At 46.7% G+C, this 20,824-nt stretch overlaps 1 protein-coding gene across 1 annotated transcript in view; it reads left to right on the forward strand.

Moving 5' to 3' along the window:
* JADE2 (jade family PHD finger 2) overlaps positions 1 to 20,824 on the forward strand; it is a 1,098,400-nt gene that overhangs the window by 1,035,912 nt on the left and 41,664 nt on the right. The window contains 1 exon segment of the mRNA XM_066591009.1: positions 19,192 to 19,284. Coding sequence (XP_066447106.1) covers positions 19,192 to 19,284 — 93 coding nt within the window.

Genomic DNA, 20,824 nt, shown 5'->3' on the forward strand with positions numbered 1-20,824 from the left:
TCAAACTAGTAAACCAAGAGGTACAAAAACAAGCACTTTGTAGGTCAAGGTGACATTGTATGCAGCGAAGTCTGAGCGAAAATCTCCTTAAAAAAAATTTTTTTTTCCTTTCAGGTCGCAGTTAGTATTTTTTAACACAAGGGGGCGCCACACGATTCAAATTTTACGTCACCCAGTGTAATAGTATTTCAGGGTATGGCCAGCGTTTAGCTTTTACTCTCCTGTCGGAATATAATTATAGCTTCAGTGTAGACTGACACTAGAATATACAAAAGACTTAAAGAAAAACTAAAGAATACGGATGAATTAACATCCTACTCTGGGCAATTCAGTCCCTCTTTCTTCACATAAAAAGTAAAATTACTTCACCAAATTGCATGAAAAAGTTCGCTGGGTGACTATAGGGAAATTATTTCATCTGTAGGAGCCTTCCGTAACATCATCTGTCTGAGTATCCATTGGAGAAGCGGGCAGTGGAAAACAGAGCCCCTGGGAACATGAGAGAGCGTCCCCTGTCATGTATTCCCGGCCTCTGCCCCCCATGCTTCAACTCCAATCTTCCATACACTATAAACCAGCTTAGTCATCTACTATGTCCCAAGCTGCATCTTCATGAAGGTTTGTTTCCCTGAACTTATCACACATCCAAAGTGGCCACATCTTGGAGCGTAACAAAGTCTGGTCAAACAAAACCTTACTTCAGACAATCATGATGTTAGCACTGGATACAGTGGCATTTGGGAATATAGGCCTCCCAAATGCAGCAAAATGGCCGCCAGAGGCAGAAAGGGGCGGGGCTACAGATCTCCCAGGTGAGGCAAAATGGCTGCCGGAGGAACGGGCGGGGCCAGGGGCAGCAGCATCTCCCAGGTGAGGCAAAATGGCTGCTGAGTAGCAGCACTTCCAGGTGAGGCAAGATGGCCGCTGGAGGAGGAAGGGGCGGGGCCAGGTCCTGTCCCGGATGGGGAGGGACCGGAAGTAACATCACACACCCTGAAATTGAACACATGGGGGGGGGGAAGTAACTTCAGGGTGGGGACAGGCCTCACTACATTTTCTGCAGTCACACTATGTTGGATTGTAAACATTGCAAGCGCGGCCGCCATTACAGGGAGGGGCTGTAGTCAACACAAAGACATTACATTGTTCATTAGCAATACACATACCCCACTACATGCTTTCCCCTCTTCAATCTCTTAACTACATTATACCTCCTCCTAGCAATCTAAAAACACCTTTCTTTCTGCTAGGCTTCCTGCTCATCTTCTGAAAACTTTCTACAGCCTATCTTACCTGTCCATGACCTAACATTTCTTTCTGCAACTTTTCCTGATCCTTTCCCATCAGCAACCAAATCACAAGCTCTATGACCTTTGTCCTTGCTCACTTTGCTCCCCATTCTCTAAACAACCTGCGTCTATGCCTGAACCTTCTCAATCTGCTCAACTCTATTCTATTCGAAGTTTCTGGACACAATAGTGTTTCTCTTGTAAAATCTGCTTTCTTCAAATCCTTCCAATATAACCCCTCTTTCCCACTCAGATAAGACAAAGGAAACAAAGGGTTAATTGAAAAAGCTTTCAGTTCACTCTCTTACCAGCACCCCTCCCCCAATAATCAACACTGCACATTCTTTCTATAGTACCAAACAGACGGGATTACTGGAGAATACCCACAACGGCTCAAGGTATATATATATATCTCATCTACCTTTATAACAGCCCACCGTATACTAGTAATCCCCAAGAGCACTCCTTGTACACGATCTAGACAGGACATTTAGCTATACACAGAGACTGACGATTATTTTCAATGACCAAACCCTCAACAATATTCTGGAGAAATCAGCCGTCACAAAGCACGGCTATACTTCACAGTATATTCCTTTCCACATATGAGAACATAACACGCTCAATCATAAAAGGTAAGTATACGTATCATAAATCTTCCTAACCTCACACTAGTTTTACCTAGGAGAAAATGTCACTGGCGTGTTCCCTCAGACGTAAACAGCCGAGTCCGCCCTCCCGACACATTAACCCTCACAGAATTTGTCTCTTGGTCTTGCATACACAATTTTTAACCGTCTCAGACATAATATACACAGCATACAAAATACCCCTAGACAGGTAACATGGTGATTTTTCCGAGTGGACAGAACTAGAGTTATTACCTGTCTTTCAGTGACGGTCCAGTCTGGATCAGGAACAGGCAGAAAAGCAGTCAGAACCCAGCTCACATCGGTAGATTTACATAAAGCAATCTTACCGTGTTCTGTAGATTTTCGGGCCCCTGAGTTCTGCGTGCCATCTGCCGATCTCTGTACGTTCCAGGCTGTGACCTCACAGATCCACTCGCTCACCCAGGGACTCCACTGATCTGGATTATGATTTCTCCAGCAGGCTTTGGGGTATTTTGTCGCTTCCAAATTGAGTATTGTGTGCACACATCGTCGCGCAGATTGAGACACGAGCTGATCAATCTCATATCCAAAATGGCTCTCTGCCCAGAAACAGCCAGACAGGGCCTTTTATTGTACAGACACACAATGGGCGTGCAACAGGTTACATCAGTAACATATAGGATTCTCATTTGTCGGATCATATAGAATCCCCCACCTCTCTGCCCACCCCCTTCCAAGTCCCGTGTAGTTTGGACTTTGTCCTCTTTAGCATGCAGACAACTTTATCAACATGTGCTCAGGCTGAAGCAATTCCTTTGTTGTAGAAGTTTCAGGATGGGAGTGGAAGGGGGCTAGGTAAACACTCAGTATTGGACACAGATCTACACATAACACTATAGCCCTTAACTCTTAGAAACTGGTTGAGCAACTTCTATGTACTTAGAGCAAATACATCACCCATCCATTGGCTAGCAAATACCATGATTAGATTGTGTGTGTCCTTTAGACTCCACAGAGCTTAGAGTCATTACAACAGCAAAATACATTTGGGTTATATTAATCGATAGACATTTTATAAATAATCATCATGTCTATCACAATACTGAAAATTGAGAGACAGAAAATTCAAATTTTTGCAGACTCTTCCACAGAGGTTCAGCGTAAAAGAAAGGTGTTCTCTTCGATATGCTCCGCGCTATATAAAAAACTCAAGTTTGCGATCTACAATTGAGAATACCTCAGGCCTCACCGAAACGGTGGGAAAAGGAACCCGGACGCATGACAACTGATTGAGAAGGCAGGCAGGAAGACACACCAGGTCCTTCCATGGCGCCAAAGGAGCAGCGACACGGAACTGTAACTAAATCGGCATCAACCACTTGAAAGGTTTTGGGTCAAGTTGTGGCAAAAAAAGGCAATACAACTTTAAGTACGGACTGGGACAAGACACTAGATGAATCACTGATATTGTTATAAGTATCCATTTCTAGTATTATTCTAGGGGTTAAAAAATGATATCTATATTAGATTTCAAAATGGAGCTTCCGCTTCATTTCTCTTAGAAAGCTATATAAGAGCAAAGAAGTAATGTCATCTTTACACTGTCGTAGCTGAGTTGCGATAGGTGGTTGTACTCCTGCCGCTATTCACGAAGTGGAATTCTAGGACGTCTATTCATTCAATCTCTTTTTGAGTTTATGTGAGAAATTCCTCTTTTAAAAAGACTGCTTTTTTTTTTCTTTGACCTTCTGCATTGTCTTAGAAGAGGTGCAGGAGAATAGAAATAAGCGAGCAAACTCGTCAGAGCTTGATGCTCATTCAAGTATTAGGGAACTCGAGATGCTCGTTACTCGAGACAAACACCACGCGGTACTCGAGCCAATTGCATTTCCTTCCACGCATGTTTAGCACCATTTTCTAGCCAATAAACATGCGAGGAAGGCATTACCACTTCCTGCTATGCCGTGCCAGCCCTCTGCCCTCCAACAGCAGTGAGTGGCTGGGCCGATCAGGTGAACGCCGAGTACTTAAACTGGTCCCACCCGCGGCTCGCCTCAGACGCATGCTGGCAGAGGTTAGGAAAAGGGCTGCAGCTTATACAAGGATAGTGTTAGCGTAGGATCCTGTCTTCAAGAACCCCAACGGTCCTTCTTAAGGCTACATATGACCGTGTGCATTATAGTTGTGGCTGGCATGGAGCAGTAGTGCACCAATTTTTTTTTAAGCATCTCGGGCTGTGCAGGCCATATCACTTATACTGTTCTCAGTCTGCAGTGTATTACGCAGAGTTTAGGGACAGAGCTGCCTATATAGGGAAGGTTTTACAGGACTCCTAATCCTCTGTGCAAGAACCCCAACGGTTCTTCTTAGGGCTACATCTCACCATGTGCGTTATAGTTGTGGCTGGCTGGAAGCAGTAATGCACCAATTTTTTTTTACGCATCTAGGCCTGTTCCCAGCCTTTCAGTAATAGCGTTCTCAGGCTGCAGTGCCGTACAACGAGCTCTCCCCGTGAAACTGCGCTCTAAAATTCCCTAGCCTACTGCGAACTAGTTCAGTTATACCGTTCTGTGTGTGCTGTGCATAACGCAGGGTTTAGGGACAGAGCTGCTTCTATAGGGAAAGTTTTACAGTCCTGATCCTCCGTACAAGAACCCCAACTCTCCTTCTTAGGGCTACATCTCACCGTGTGCTTTACAGTTGTGGCCGTCTGGGAGCAGTAGTGCACCAATTTTATTTTTACGCATCTAGGCCTGTTCCCAGCCTTTCAGTAATAGCGTTCTCAGGCTGCAGTGCCATACAACGAGCTCTCACCGTGAAACTGCACTGTAAAATTTCCTAGCCTACTGCAACATAGTTCAGTTATACTGTTCTGTGTGTGCAGTGCATAAGGCAGAGTGTAGGGACACAGCGACTTCTATAGGGAGAGTTTTACAGTTCTGATCCTCCGTACAAGAATCCCAACTCTCCTTCTTAGGGCTACATCTCACCGTGTAGCTTATTCCCTGTTTTTAAGTCTTTAATCATGTTTTTTATTTCCTGCTAGGATATGTTATCCTCCAGATTGTCAACCTCTTATGAGGGGATTGCCCCTAGTGCAAATTTGTCTGAATATTCGTGAATGAGTAGTGAATTTTGGGAGTTTCCCCCTCCCTGGCTATCCTTCCGGTTATATAGATTCTGGTAATATAGCCTGAAACATTTCAAGATATCGGAATTAAAATGTACTATGCCTTTGGTTGGGGAATTGATCAAAACGACGTTGGGATTTGATGTCCTGGGATGTAGCTTCCTGGCCAACCTCCGACCACATGTACTTCCATATTCATAGAAACCGCTTCCCCATCTGTCTCTAGCGCAAAGAGTGTATTGATCGAGGATAGAAAGGATTTTCACACGGGTTTCTAAAATGCCTGTCCTGAGAGCATCTGATGGTGTCCTTTTATTGGAGGACTCCAATAATTCTAGGTATGCTATCAGTTTCCTTAAGCTGTGGGCATGTTCCCTTTTTAATGAAGTATCCCCTGTCTTACTGCCTCCAAGCACAGAGGGTCGTTCAGGAGATTGTCCAAGATATGCCCACTCTTGCCCTCCATTTATCCCCTCAGGGCCCCAAAGACCGGAGCGTGATCAGGCAACAAGAATCCTCCCAGAGAACTGGAGGGTGTCAAATACATGAGATCATGAGGTATAAATAGGTAATGTAGACGATTGTAGCTGTTATGTACTAGAGAATGATAGCTGTAAACTTTGGCTTTAGGGTGAAGTACAGATCCACCAGCTGCAAAGAAACCTATTGCGTGTGAGTGAGAAAGAGACCCCATACCTACCCGCTGAAGAATCTAGCTCAGGTTCGAAGCAGATGTTGACATCCCCTCCGAGGATTATTCTTGAGCCTGCAGCAAATTTTGAGAGAGCGTCCATGATCCAGAGACCGAAGAAAACGTGCATGGTTAGGGAAATAAACATTTGCTATGATTAGAGTTCTATTATCAATAAGAAGTTTAAGGAAGACTTATCGTCCCTCCGGGTCTATTTCAGAAGTGATAACCCGGTGCGGAAGGTGTTTATGAAGGGCTATTGACACTCCGCAAATTTTCCTCTCTGGGTGGGAACTGTGAAACCATGTCAGGTAGTGTTTGGATTTGCAATTGGGAATGTTACCTGAAATAAAGTGTGTTTCCTGTAGTAAGGCAATCTTAACCTCTTTTTTTTATGGAGGTGTTTGAGGATCTGGCAATAAGAAGGAATAAGAGCAAGAAAGTGAGAGAACATTTGATTGAGACTAACTTGTGTGTACGAGCCCAAAAGGAAAACCTGTCCCTTTCGGGTCCCAAGGAACTTGAACTGGTTGAGCTCCTACATGTCACATCCCGGGTAATTAGTAGACCCTAAAACTGGAACGTTTTCTCAGGTCTGAGTGTTTCGGGTTCTGCATTCTTCTCTTCTGCGTCTCGGTTCCACTGCGTGTCAGGACTCAGCCGATGACTGAGCTGTGAGGGTTGGAAGAGTCGGACAATCTGATTTTACGATATACTACCTGTACCACGTGCCACACCAGAGAAGAAGATTAGGAAGATAAACAAGTGACTCCAGAGTTGGTGTAGGAAGGAGGGGTTTAGGTTCCTGGAGAATTGGGCCGACTTTGCTGTTGGCTACAAGTTCTACCATAGCTGGGCTGCATCTCAATAGGGACGGGGCAGCTGTGCTGCGGAAGAAGATAGCTAGAAGGCTGGAAAAGTGTTTAAACTAGGGACCTGGGGGAGACAAATTAAAGAGATAATGGCGAAGATAGTGACCTTGGACTAAGTAATGGATATGGGGTGGATTGGTGGGAGGGGTTTGTACAGTTAGATCTGGCAGACTACTTAATAGGGATACACCTAAAATAAAAAATAACCAAAATCTACTAAACGGTATGGTGACTAATGCTAGAAGTCTGACTAATAAAGTAGACGGACTGGAAGTAATAATGTCTGAGGAAAACTATGCGGTAGTAACAGAGACCTACTTGGGTGAACGCTGTGACTGGGTGGTTGCAGTTTGTTCAGAAGGAATAGTAAAAGTGGGAGGGATTTGTCTTTATGTTAAATCCCATATAAAGGTATATGGGAGGGAGATGAATCTGTGGAGTTTCTATGAGTAGAAATACATCGAGGAAAATACAACAACTGAGCCAGGGGTTGGACCAGATGACCCTCAAGGTCCCTTCCAACTCTACCATTCTATGATTATATGAACAATAAAATCCTCATAGGGGTTTTCTATAGACCACAAAATATAACCGAAGCTACTGAAAATCTATTGTTGAAGCAAATAAATAAAGGAGCAAATCACAATGAGGTAATTATTATGGGGAACTTTATCCCTATATAAACTGGGAAGCTGAAACCTGCGGATCTGATAAAGGTATCAAGTTTCTATCAATTACTAAGGGCTAATTCCCACAGGCCGATTTCCACTGTGTATTATGCGGCGGAAATCTGCCGCGTTGCCCCGCAGCTATTAGGTTCTATTGAACCTAATAGCGCAATGCTCACGGTGCATAATTTCACCGCCGAAGTCCGAACCGTGAAATCACACGTCCTCACCCGCGGCATGTTTTATTTGCCCCGGGCGTACGTGCAGACTGCTTCCATTGCAGTCAATGGAAGACGTCCGTCACACTATCTTCCACTGTAGCACAGCGTCTACAGCGTCATGTGACGTGTCTGGCGCGTCATGCGCTCTATTGTGCATGCGCGCAGAAGCGCCATGCGGGACGTCAGGCAATGGATCCGGAGGTAAGTATGGGGTCTCTGGGGGGGCGCCGTGACGGGCTCCGCTGCGTCATGTGAAGCGTGGGCGTGTCATATGACGTTGACGGCGCGTCACATGACGCTGCCGCGTGTCATGCACTCTATTGTGCCGAAGCGTCATGCGGGACGTCGGGCGGCGGATCCAGAGGTAAGTGTGGGGTCCATGAGGGGGGGGGGGGGGGCGCCGTGACGGGTTCTGCTGCGGAATTTCGCTTGCAGAGCCCGTCATGGCCGTGGGCTCTAGGCATAAAGGGAATTACAATATCCAACTTGTACAGAACTTGACTAGAGGGATGGCCATTTGGTAGACATTGGCACACTATCAGACACATATAAGTACAGCAATGTGTGCGATAGTGTACTAAAGGGATGGCTTTGTGTGGTGCAGAGTGTCAAAGCAGCAGTATGCAGTTAAGGTTGTGAGTTGAATCTCTGCATGGTAGCCAGCTCAAGGTTGACACAGTCCTCCAACCTGCGAAGGTCGATAAAATGAGTACCTGAAAGCGCTGCGGAATAAGTTGGCACTATACAAATAACAAGTCCCTCCCCCCTAAAGGTCCCACCCACAGGGCATGTTCACATGTGGCATAGACGGTACAGGTTTTCCACAGCAGAGATGCTTATGGAAAAAGCACAGCGCTTGTACTCGCTCTTCAATGGTGATGCTGCTAATAGTATTCATGAAGTTTTCCTTGAGTTCATCTAGGGAATGCAAATGATTGGTGTATTCTTTCTGCTTTAAATTTCCCCAAAGATAATAATCGCATGTGGAGAAGTCCGGGAAAGGTGTTGGTGGCCATAACCGCTTGCTCACATTTCTCTCTTCTGTAAATAGTTCATAAACCCATGCCAGTGAGTCTCAGGAGGTGTAACATGTTGCCCCATCACCTTGGAAAAAGCAGTACAGTCTTTCTTCTGGTATTAGTTTGTCATAAACTGTTAAAACATATCCAGATAAGCTGCAGTATTCACAGTTGATTAGAAGAAATTTAGGCCCACTATTTGTGTTCGTGTCACCAATTTTCTGTTTGTGTTTCTGTTTCTGTATGATGTGATTTAGATGTGCCTCATATTCTGTGAATTTATATGACCTGATAGATGTAATCATACTTCCTCATAAAGTACAGCAATGGGTACAAAACTCCTCTAGCAATCATAGTCAGCAGCCATGTACAGTAATTTGTGTTTAACTTTGTCGAACCCTTTCAGTTTCTGCATGTTATTTGGTATGGTTTCAGGTTAAGAGATTTCAGCACTCGCCAACTGATCATTTGTGATACAACAACTTGCTGGGACTTTCTCAGAGTTGATTTTCGAGGCTATTTGCAATCTGCAACTGGATGTCACAGATGACTTTGGACATCTAACTAATAGAGGCCTCTGTTTCTTCATATTTGCAACACATTCAGTTTGGTTCCCTTTTCTAAACAGACCCGGAATACAACTTTTAGATCGTGCAAACTTGTAGGCTTTCGAAGTTGGTCCCATACTTGCTCTATTGGAGATAAATCTGGCGGCCAGGTGGGCCACAGTGTTGTGGAGACATTCCTGTGACGAAAATTATCCTGCGGGAAAATGCCTCTGGGAAGTCCTGCACTGAGAGGCAACACATGATTTGCAGACCGCTTACCAAAATAAACGGTTAAAGGATCTGGGAATGTTTAGCTTATACAAGAGAAGGCTGAGAGGAGACTTAATAGCTGTCTACAAGTATCTGAAGGGCTGTCACATTGCAGAGGGATCAGCCCTATTCTCATTTGCACAAAGTAATACTAGAAGCAATGGGATGAAACATGTGAAAAAGATGGGTATACTAATAGATCATAGACTGAACATGAGTCAACAATGTGATGCAGCAGCCAAAAAGTCAAACACAATTCTGGGATGTATTAAGAGAAGCATAGAGTCTAGATCATGTGAGGTAATTATCCCCCTCTACTCTTCCTTAGTCAGGCCTCATCTGGAATACTGTGTCCAGTTCTGGGCACCCCACTTTAAAAAAGACATTGACAAACTGGAGCAAGTTCCGAGAAGTTAACAAGATGGTGAGCGGTCTGCAAATCATGGCCTTTGAGGATCAGTTAAAGGATTTGGGAATGTTCAGCTTGCAAAAAAGAAGGCTGAGAGGAGACTTAATAGCTGTCTACAAATATCTTAAGGGCTTTCACATTGCAGAGGGATCAGCCCTATTCTCATTTACACAAAGAAAGACTAGAAACAATGTAAAGAAAATGAAAGGGAGGAGACACAAATTAGATATTAGAAAAAACTTTCTGACATTGAGGGTGATCAATGAGGGGAACAGGTTACCACGAGAGGTGGTGAGTTCTTCTTCAATGGAAGTGTTCAAACAAAGGCTGGACAAATATCTCTCTGGGATGATTTAGTGAATCCTGCACTGAGCAGGGGGTTAGACCCAATGACCCTGGAGGTCCCTTCCAAGGCTACCATTCTATGATTCTATGTGGCTACAGATTGTCCTAAACATGCCATACCTTGTTCAGAAAAAAGTGCAAATGGCTGATTGTAATAGCCAGTATTTCATTAGTGAGGTTAGGAACTTATTCCAATTACGCTAGTGTGTAGAGATGAGCGAACGTACTCGTCCGAGCTTGATACTCGTTCGAGTATTAGCGTGTTCGAGATGCTCGTTACTCGTAACGAGTACCACGCGATGTTCGAGTTACTTTCACTTTCATCTCTGAGACGTTAGCGCGCTTTTCTGGCCAATTGAAAGACAGGTAAGGCATTACAACTTCCCCCTGCGACGTTCAAGCCCTATACCACCCCCCTGCAGTGAGTGGCTGGCGAGATCAGGTGTCACCCGAGTATATAAATCGGCCCCTCCCGCGGCTCGCCACAGATGCGTTCTGACTTAGCTGAGGGAAAGTGCTATTGTGTTGGAGCTGGTATAGGGAGAGTGTTAGGAGTGATTGTAGGCTTCAAGAACCCCAACGGTCCTTCTTAGGGCCACATCTAACTGTGTGCAGTATTGTGGAGGCTGCTTTTTTGCAGTGTTGCAATTTTTTTTTTTTTTGCTATATCGGCCGTGCAGAGCATTGCGCCCTGCAGTAATACTCCAGGGACAGAAGTGGTGGTTAGGCAGGGAGAGTGTTAGGAGTGATTGTAGGCTTCAAGAACCCCAACGGTCCTTCTTAGGGCCACATCTAACCGTGTGCAGTACTGTGGAGGCTGCTTTTTGCAGTGTTGCACATTTTATTTTTTTTGCTATATCGGCCGTGCAGAGCATTGCGCCCTGCAGCAATACTCCAGGGACAGAAGTGGTGGTTAGGCAGGGACAGAAGACATATAGATATTATTGATTGAATATAGGCAGGGGCTTTTCAAAAAAATATTGGGCAAAAAATCTATTTGGCCTGCCTGTCACTGTGCTCAGTGTTCTGGGTCTGTGTGTGCTGGGTGTAGTAGTTCTCCTAAATCATACGCAGCCAGCTAAGAGTTACAGCAGGCTTGCGCCAAATTATTTCCTGGCTCTGTCTGGGCTCTGAAATTACTGCAGTATTGCAGTCCACAGTGCAACACTCTGCAGCTCTGTGACATACTCCAGGGACAGAAGACATATTCCTTGAATATAGGCAGTGGGGCTTTTCAAAAAAATATTGGGCAAAAAATCTATTTGGCCTGCCTGTCACTGTGCTCAGTGTTCTGGGTCTGTGTGTGCTGGGCGTAGTAGTTCTCCTAAATCATACGCAGCCAGCTAAGTGTTACAGCAGGCTTGCGCCAAATTATTTCCTGGCTCTGTCTGGGCTCTGAAATTACTGCAGTATTGCAGTCCACAGTGCAACACTCTGCAGTTCTGTGACATACTCCAGGGACAGAAGACATATTCCTTGAATATAGGCAGTGGGGCTTTTCAAAAAAATATTGGGCAAAAAATCTATTTGGCCTGCCTGTCACTGTGCTCAGTGTTCTGGGTCTGTGTGTGCTGGGTGTAGTAGTTCTCCTAAATCATACGCAGCCAGCTAAGTGTTACAGCAGGCTTGCGCCAAATTATTTCCTGGCTCTGTCTGGGCTCTGAAATTACTGCAGTATTGCAGTCCACAGTGCAACACTCTGCAGTTCTGTGACATACTCCAGGGACAGAAGACATATTCCTTGACTATAGGCAGTGGGGCTTTTCAAAAAAATATTGGGCAAAAAATCTATTTGGCCTGCCTGTCACTGTGCTCAGTGTTCTGGGTCTGTGTGTGCTGGGTGTAGTAGTTCTCCTAAATCATACGCAGCCAGCTAAGTGTTACAGCAGGCTTGCGCCAAATTATTTCCTGGCTCTGTCTGGGCTCTGAAATTACTGCAGTATTGCAGTCCACAGTGCAACACTCTGCAGTTCTGTGACATACTCCAGGGACAGAAGACATATTCCTTGAATATAGGCAGTGGGGCTTTTCAAAAAAATATTGGGCAAAAAATCTATTTGGCCTGCCTGTCACTGTGCTCAGTGTTCTGGGTCTGTGTGTGCTGGGTGTAGTAGTTCTCCTAAATCATACGCAGCCAGCTAAGTGTTACAGCAGGCTTGCGCCAAATTATTTCCTGGCTCTGTCTGGGCTCTGAAATTACTGCAGTATTGCAGTCCACAGTGCAACACTTTGCAGTTCTGTGACATACTCCAGGGACAGAAGACATATTCCTTGAATATAGGCAGTGGGGCTTTTCAAAAAAATATTGGGCAAAAAATCTATTTGGCCTGCCTGTCACTGTGCTCAGTGTTCTGGGTCTGTGTGTGCTGGGCGTAGTAGTTCTCCTAAATCATACGCAGCCAGCTAAGTGTTACAGCAGGCTTGCGCCAAATTATTTCCTGGCTCTGTCTGGGCTCTGAAATTACTGCAGTATTGCAGTCCACAGTGCAACACTCTGCAGTTCTGTGACATACTCCAGGGACAGAAGACATATTCCTTGAATATAGGCAGTGGGGCTTTTCAAAAAAATATTGGGCAAAAAATCTATTTTGCCTGCCTGTCACTGTGCTCAGTGTTCTGGGTCTGTGTGTGCTGGGTGTAGTAGTTCTCCTAAATCATACGCAGCCAGCTAAGTGTTACAGCAGGCTTGCGCCAAATTATTTCCTGGCTCTGTCTGGGCTCTGAAATTACTGCAGTATTGCAGTCCACAGTGCAACACTCTGCAGTTCTGTGACATACTCCAGGGACAGAAGACATATTCCTTGAATATAGGCAGTGGGGCTTTTCAAAAAAATATTGGGCAAAAAATCTATTTGGCCTGCCTGTCACTGTGCTCAGTGTTCTGGGTCTGTGTGTGCTGGGTGTAGTAGTTCTCCTAAATCATACGCAGCCAGCTAAGTGTTACAGCAGGCTTGCGCCAAATTATTTCCTGGCTCTGTCTGGGCTCTGAAATTACTGCAGTATTGCAGTCCACAGTGCAACACTCTGCAGTTCTGTGACATACTCCAGGGACAGAAGACATATTCCTTGAATATAGGCAGTGGGGCTTTTCAAAAAAATATTGGGCAAAAAAACTATTTGGCCTGCCTGTCACTGTGCTCAGTGTTCTGGGTCTGTGTGTGCTGGGTGTAGTAGTTCTCCTAAATCATACGCAGCCAGATATGTGTTACAGCAGGCTTGCGCCAAATTATTTCCTGGCTCTGTCTGGGCTCTGAAATTACTGCAGTATTGCAGTCCACAGTGCAACACTCTGCAGTTCTGTGACATACTCCAGGGACAGAAGACATATTCCCTGAATATAGGCAGTGGGGCTTTTCAAAAAAATATTGGGCAAAAAATCTATTTGGCCTGCCTGTCACTGTGCTCAGTGTTCTGGGTCTGTGTGTGCTGGGTGTAGTAGTTCTCCTAAATCATACGCAGCCAGCTAAGTGTTACAGCAGGCTTGCGCCAAATTATTTCCTGGCTCTGTCTGGGCTCTGAAATTACTGCAGTATTGCAGTCCACAGTGCAACACTATGCAGTTCTGTGACATACTACAGGGACAGAAGACATATTCCTTGAATATAGGCAGTGGGGCTTTTCAAAAAAATATTGGGCAAAAAATCTATTTGGCCTGCCTCTCACTGTGCTCAGTGTTCTGGGTCTGTGTGTGCTGGGTGTAGTAGTTCTCCTAAATCATACGCAGCCAGCTAAGTGTTACAGCAGGCTTGCGCCAAATTATTTCCTGGCGTTCCGTAAGCGAAGTCAACCTCCAACCACAGGCCAATAAGCGGCACATTTAATTACAGCGTTCTGTTTCTGCATTACTGGTAATACAGCATGCTGAGGGGTAGGGGTAGGCCTAGAGGACGTGGACGCGGCCGAAGACGCGGAGGCCCAAGTCAGGGTGTGGGCACAGGCCGAGCTCCTGATCCAGGTGTATCGCAGCCGACTGCTGCGGGATTAGGAGAGAGGCACGTTTCTGGCGTCCCCAGATTAATATCACAATTAATGGGTCAACGAGGTAGACCTTTATTAGAAAATGAGCAGTGTGAGCAGGTCCTGTCGTGGATGGCAGAAAGTGCTTCCAGCAATCTATCGTCCACCCACAGTTCTGCGCCGTCCACTGCTGCAACTCAGAATCCTCTGGCTGCTGCTCCTCCTTCCTCCCAGCCTCCTCACTCCATGAAAATGAGACATTCTGAGGAGCGGGCAGACTCCCAGGAACTGTTCTCGGGCCCCTGCTCAGACTGGGCAGCAGTGGTTCCTCTCCCACCAGAGGAGTTTATCGTGACTGATGCCCAACCATTGGAAAGTTCCCGGGGTCCGGGGGATGAGGCTGGGGACTTCCGGCAACTGTCTCAAGACCTTTCAGTGGGTGAGGAGGCCGATGACGATGAGACACAGTTGTCTATCAGTGAGGTAGTAGTAAGGGCAGTAAGTCCGAGGGAGGAGCGCACAGAGGATTCGGAGGAAGAGCAGCAGGACGATGAGGTGACTGACCCCACCTGGTTTGCTACGCCTACTGAGGACAGGTCTTCAGAGGGGGAGGCAAGGGCAGCAGCAGGGCAGGTTGCAAGAGGCAGTGCAGTGTCCAGGGGTAGAGGCAGGGCCAGACCGAATAATCCACCAACTGTTTCCCAAAGCGCCCCCTCGTGCCATGCCCACCCTGCAGAGGCCGAGGTGCTCAAAGGTCTGGCAGTTTTTCACTGAGAGTGCAGACGACCGACGAACAGTGGTGTGCAACCTTTGTCGCGCCAAGATCAGCCGGGGAGCCACCACCACCAGCCTCACCACCACCAGCATGCGCAGGCATATGATGGCCAAGCACCCCACAAGGTGGGACGAAGGCCGTTCACCGCCTCCGGTTTGCACCGCTGCCTCTCCCCCTGTGCCCCAACCTGCCACTGAGATCCAACCCCGCTCTGAGGACACAGGCACTACCGTCTCCAGGCCTGCACCCACACCCTCACCTCCGCTGTCCTCGGCCCCATCCAGCAATGTCTGTCAGCGCAGCGTCCAGCCGTCGCTAGCGCAAGTGTTGGAGCGCAAGCGCAAGTACGCCGCCACGCACCCGCACGCTCAAGCGTTAAACGTGCACGTAGCCAAATTTATCAGCCTGGAGATGCTGCCGTATAGGGTTGTGGAAACGGAGTCCTTCAAAAGTATGATGGCGGCAGCGGCCCCGCGCTACTCAGTTCCCAGTCGCCACTATTTTTCCCAATGTGCCGTCCCAGGCCTGCACGACCACGTCTCCCGCAACATTGTACGCGCCCTCACCAACGCGGTTACTGGCAAGGTCCACTTAACAACGGACACGTGGACAAGCACAGGTGGGCAGGGCCACTATATCTCCCTGACGGCACATTGGGTGAATTTAGTGGAGGCTGGGACAGAGTCAGAGCCTGGGACCGCTCACGTCCTACCCACCCCCAGAATTGCGGGCCCCAGCTCGGTGGTGGTATCTGCGGCGGTGTATGCTTCCTCCACTAAAGCACCCTCCTCCTCCTCCTCCAACGCAACCTCTGTCTCGCAATCAAGATGTGTCAGCAGCAGCACATCGCCAGCAGTCGGTGTCGCGCCGCGTGGCAGCACAGCGGTGGGCAAGCGTCAGCAGGCCGTGCTGAAACTACTCAGCTTAGGAGATAAGAGGCAGACGGCCCACGAACTGCTGCAGGGTCTGACAGAGCAGACCGACCGCTGGCTTGCGCCACTGAGCCTCCAACCGGGCATGGTCGTGTGTGACAACGGCCGTAACCTGGTGGCGGCTCGGCAGCCTCACGCACGTGCCATGCCTGGCCCACGTCTTTAATTTGGTGGTTCAGCGCTTTCTGAAAAGCTACCCACGCTTGTCAGACCTGCTCGGAAAGGTGCGCTGGCTCTGCGCACATTTCCGCAAGTCCCACACGGACACTGCCACCCTGCGCACCCTGCAACATCGGTTTAATCTGCCAGTGCACCGACTGCTGTGCGACGTGCCCACACGGTGGAACTCTACGCTCCACATGTTGGCCAGACTCTATGAGCAGCGTAGAGCTATTGTGGAATACCAACTCCAACATGGGCGGCGCAGTGGGAGTCAGCCTCCTCAATTCTTTTCAGAAGAGTGGGCCTGGTTGGCAGACATCTGCCAGGTCCTTGGAAAGTTTGAGGAGTCTACCCAGGTGGTGAGCGGCGATGCTGCAATCATTAGCGTCACCATTCCTCTGCTATGCCTCTTGAGAAGTTCCCTGCAAAGCATAAAGGCAGACGCTTTGCGCTCGGAAACAGAGCCGGGGGAAGACAGTATGTCGCTGGATAGTCAGAGCACCCTCCTGTCTATATCTCAGCGCGGTGAGGAGGAGGAGGAGGAGGAAGATGAGGAGGAGGGGGAAGAGACAGCTTGGCCTACTGGTGAGGGTACACATGCTGCTTGCCTGTCATCCTTTCAGCGTGTGTGGCCTGAGGAGGAGGAGGAGGATCCTGAAAGTGATCTTCCTAGTGAGGACAGCCATGTGTTGTGTACAGGTACCCTGGCACACATGGCTGACTTCATGTTAGGATGCCTTTCTCGTGACCCTCGCGTTAAACGCATTCTGGCCACTACGGATTACTGGGTGTACACACTGCTTGACCCACGGTATAAGGAGAACCTTTCCACTCTCATACCCGAAGAGGAAAGGGGTACGAGAGTGTTGCTATACCACAGGACCCTGGCGGACAAACTGATGGTGAAATTTCCATACGACAGCGCTAGTGGCCGAAGGCACAGTTCCGAGGGCCAGGTAGCAGGGGAGGCGCTGAGATCAGGCAGCATGTACAGCACAGGCAGGGCAACACTCTTTAAGGCCCTTGACAGCTTTATGGCTCTCCTGCAAGACTGTGTCACCACTCCCCAGTCACGGCTGAGTCGGCGGGAGCACTGCAAAAGGATGGTGAGGGAGTACGTAGCCGATCGCACGACCGTCCTCCGTGACGCCTCTGCCCCCTACAACTACTGGGTGTCGAAGCTGGACACGTGGCCTGAACTCGCGCTGTATGCCCTGGAGGTGCTTGCTTGTCCTGCAGCTAGCGTATTCTCAGAGAGGGTGTTTAGTGCGGCTGGGGGAATCATCACAGACAAGCGTACCCGCCTGTCAACCGACAGTGCCGACAGGCTAACACTCATCAAGATGAACAAAGCCTGGATTTCCCCAGACTTCTCTTCTCCACCAGCGGACAGCAGCGAAACCTAAGCAATACGTAGGCTGCACCCGCGGATGGAAGCATCGTTCTCTATCCCCATCAAAAACGGGGACCTTTTGGCTTCATCAATCTGTGTATAATATTCCTCCTCCTCCTCCTCCTGCTCCTCCTCCTGAAACCACACATAATCACGCCGAACGGGCAATTTTTCTTAGGCCCACAAGGCTCAGTCATATAATTTTTCTAAACAATTTTTATACGTTTCAATGCTCATTAAAGCGTTGAAACTTTCACCTGAACCAATTTTTATTTTTACTGGGCTGCCTCCAGGCCTAGTTACCAATTAAGCCACATTAACCAAAGCGATTAATGGGTTTCACCTGCCCTCTCGGTTGAGCATGGGCAATTTTTCTCAGGTACATTAGTACTGTTGGTACACCAATTTTTTGGGGCCCTCGCCTACAGTGTAATCCAATTAACTTTTGGCCCACCTGCATTACAGCTGACGTAACATCATCTGTGTTGGGCAATACAATGGGATATATTTATATACCGCCGGTGGGTTCCAGGGAGCCACCCATGCTGTGGGTCCACAGGGAGTTGTAAATGCATGTGTCCACTTCTAAAGAACCCCAGTCTAACTGGGGCATGCAGTGTGGGCCGAAGCCCACCTGCATTAAACATGACATTCTTACCTCAGCTGTGATGGGCAATGCAATGGGATATATTAATGTACAGCCGGTGGGTTCCAGGGAGACACCCATGCTGTGGGTGCACACGGAATTCCCATTGCGGAGTTGTACCTGCCTGTGACTATTTATAAAAAACCACGGTCTGACTGGTGCATGCAGACACCTTGACAGAATGAATAGTGTGTGGCACATAGGTTTCCCATTGCTATGCCCACGTGTGCAGCTCCAGATGGAGGTGGCACAGGATTGGATTTCTCATTGCTTCTGTACAGCATTGTGGACTATTGCCCCGCCCATTTTAAAGTGGGTCGCTGCCTAGCCGTGCCAACCCTCTGCAGTGTGTGCCTGCTTTTCCTGTGGCAGACGCACTTATAAATAGACATGAGGGTGGCGTGGCATGAGGGCAGCTGAAGGCTGGGCAGGGACAGTTTGGTATGCGCTGTGGACACTGGGTCGTGGGGGGGGGGGGGGGTTTGGGCAGCATGTAACCCAGGAGAAGTGGCAGCGGAGTGTCATGCAGGCAGTGATTGTGCTTTGTTGGAGGTAGTGTGGTGCTTAGCTAGGGTATGCATTGCTAATGAGGGCTTTTCAGATGTAAAAGTTGTTGGGGGGGGGGGCACTCTTGCCGCTATTGTGGCTTAATAGTGGGACCTGTGAACTTGAGATGCAGCCCAACATGTAGCCCCTCGCCTGCCCTATCCGTTTCTGTGTCGTTCCCATCACTTTCTTGAATTGACCAGATTTTCACAAACGAAAACCTTAGCGAGCATCGGCGATATACAAAAATGCTCGGGTCGCCCATTTGACTTCAATGGGGTTCGTTACTCGAAACGAACCCTCGAGCATCGCGAAAATTTCGTCTCGAGTAACGAGCACCCGAGCATTTTGGTGCTCGCTCATCTCTACTAGTGTGTATTTCACTGCACTGCGTACCTTGTTTGTCGATTTTTGTGACTAGGTCACATGGTGGAGGCTCACTATCTGACTACCCTTGTTCCTGCTCTGTGGGGCCTGGTGTCTCTGCAGAGCCTTATGGGGCTGATATCACATGACCAACGTGTGACACATGATTACAGGACTCCCAGAAGATGACAAGCGGTATCATGTGACAGCCTTCCCCTTGCAAAGGGGGAAAGGTAGAGAATTTCAAGAGAGTTATAATTTAAAAGCTATATAAATCTCTGAAAACTCCTGTAAGTGCATATTTGTATTTTACTAAACTAAACTCTTTACTCCTACAGAATGCAGAAAAAAGACAAAAGGGAAAAAAACAGGTTGTCACCTAAAAAAGGAAAGAATGAGAAGAGGAAAGGAATCTGTTTTGGGACACTTAGGTAAGTTGGCACTAAAAATAGTATTCATGCTACTCATTTTTAACAATAGGTTCCCTACTTTGACTACAATGATACTCGTTTGGATTGGCAACTGCGTAACATGCCAAGGAAAAATATTACTAGTGCTATAACCAAATAAGATAATTTAAGTGTTCTGAATACATTAAATCATTTTGAAATAAATATTATATGTAACAGTAATCTATCTATATATATAAAAACGAAAGCCCTCACTAACTCACTCACTGACTCACTAACTGTCTGACTCGCCAAAAGTTCTCCAATTTCCCAATGTCGTAGAAACATAAATTTTGGCACCAGCATAGACTATCTCCAAAATAGGAAAAGTAATTGGGTCCCAACTCGATTATTCAATTCTAGCGCAAAAGAATTAGCGTCCAAATTTTACGTACGGAATTTATTTTTCTCACTTTCCGGTGTCATAGAAACGTGAAATTTGGCACGAGCATTGATTAGGTCATAAATAGGAAAAGCTAATGGGTCCCAACTCGATTATTCAATTCTGTGCGCAAAAGAATTAGCATCCAAATTTTACGCGCGGAATGTAATTTTCACACTTTCTGGTGTCATAGAAACATGAAATATGGCACGAGCATTGATCTATATATATAAAGACGAAAGCCCTCACTGACTCACTCACTGACTGACTCGCCAAAAGTTCTCCAACTTCCCGATGTCGTAAAAACAAGAATTTTGGCACAACCATATATTATCTCCAAAATAGGAAAATTAATTTGGTCCAAACTCGATTATTCAATTCTAGCGCAAAAAAATTAGCATCAAAATTTAACAGACATAATCTAAATCTCTCACTTCCCAATGTCATAGAAACTTAAAATTTGGCACGGGCATTCAATATGTCATAAATAGGAAAAGTTAATAGGTCTCAACTTGATTATTCAATTCTATGCGCAAAAGAATTAGCGTCCAAATTTTATGCACGGAATGTAATTTTCTCACTTTCCGGTGTCATAGAAACTTAAAATTTGGCACGGGCATTGAATATGTCATAAATAGCAAAAGCTAATGGGTTCCAACTCGATTATTCAATTCTATGCGCAAAAGAATTAGCGTCCAAATTTTATGCACGGAATGTAATTTTCTCACTTTCCGGTGTCATAGAAACTTTAAATTTGGCACGGACATTGAATATGTCATAAATAGGAAAAGCTAATGGGTTGCAACTCAATTATTCAATTCTATGCGCAAAAGAATTAGCGTCCAAATTTTACATGCAGAATCTAATTCTCTCACTTCCAGGTGTCATAGAAACTCTACATTTTGCACAAGCATTGAATATGTCATAAATAGGAAAAGTTAATAGGTCTCAACTTGATTATTCAATTCTATGCGCAAAAGACTTAGCGTCCAAATTTTATGCACGGAATGCAATTTTCTCACTTTCCGGTGTCATAGAAACTTAAAATTTGGCACGGGCATTGATTATGTCATAAATAGGAAAAGTTAATAGGTCACAACTCGATTATTCAACTCTAAGCGCAAAAGAATCAGCATCCAA

The sequence above is a fragment of the Eleutherodactylus coqui genome, chromosome 2 (genome assembly GCF_035609145.1).
Source record: "Eleutherodactylus coqui strain aEleCoq1 chromosome 2, aEleCoq1.hap1, whole genome shotgun sequence".
NCBI lineage: Eukaryota > Metazoa > Chordata > Amphibia > Anura > Eleutherodactylidae > Eleutherodactylus > Eleutherodactylus coqui.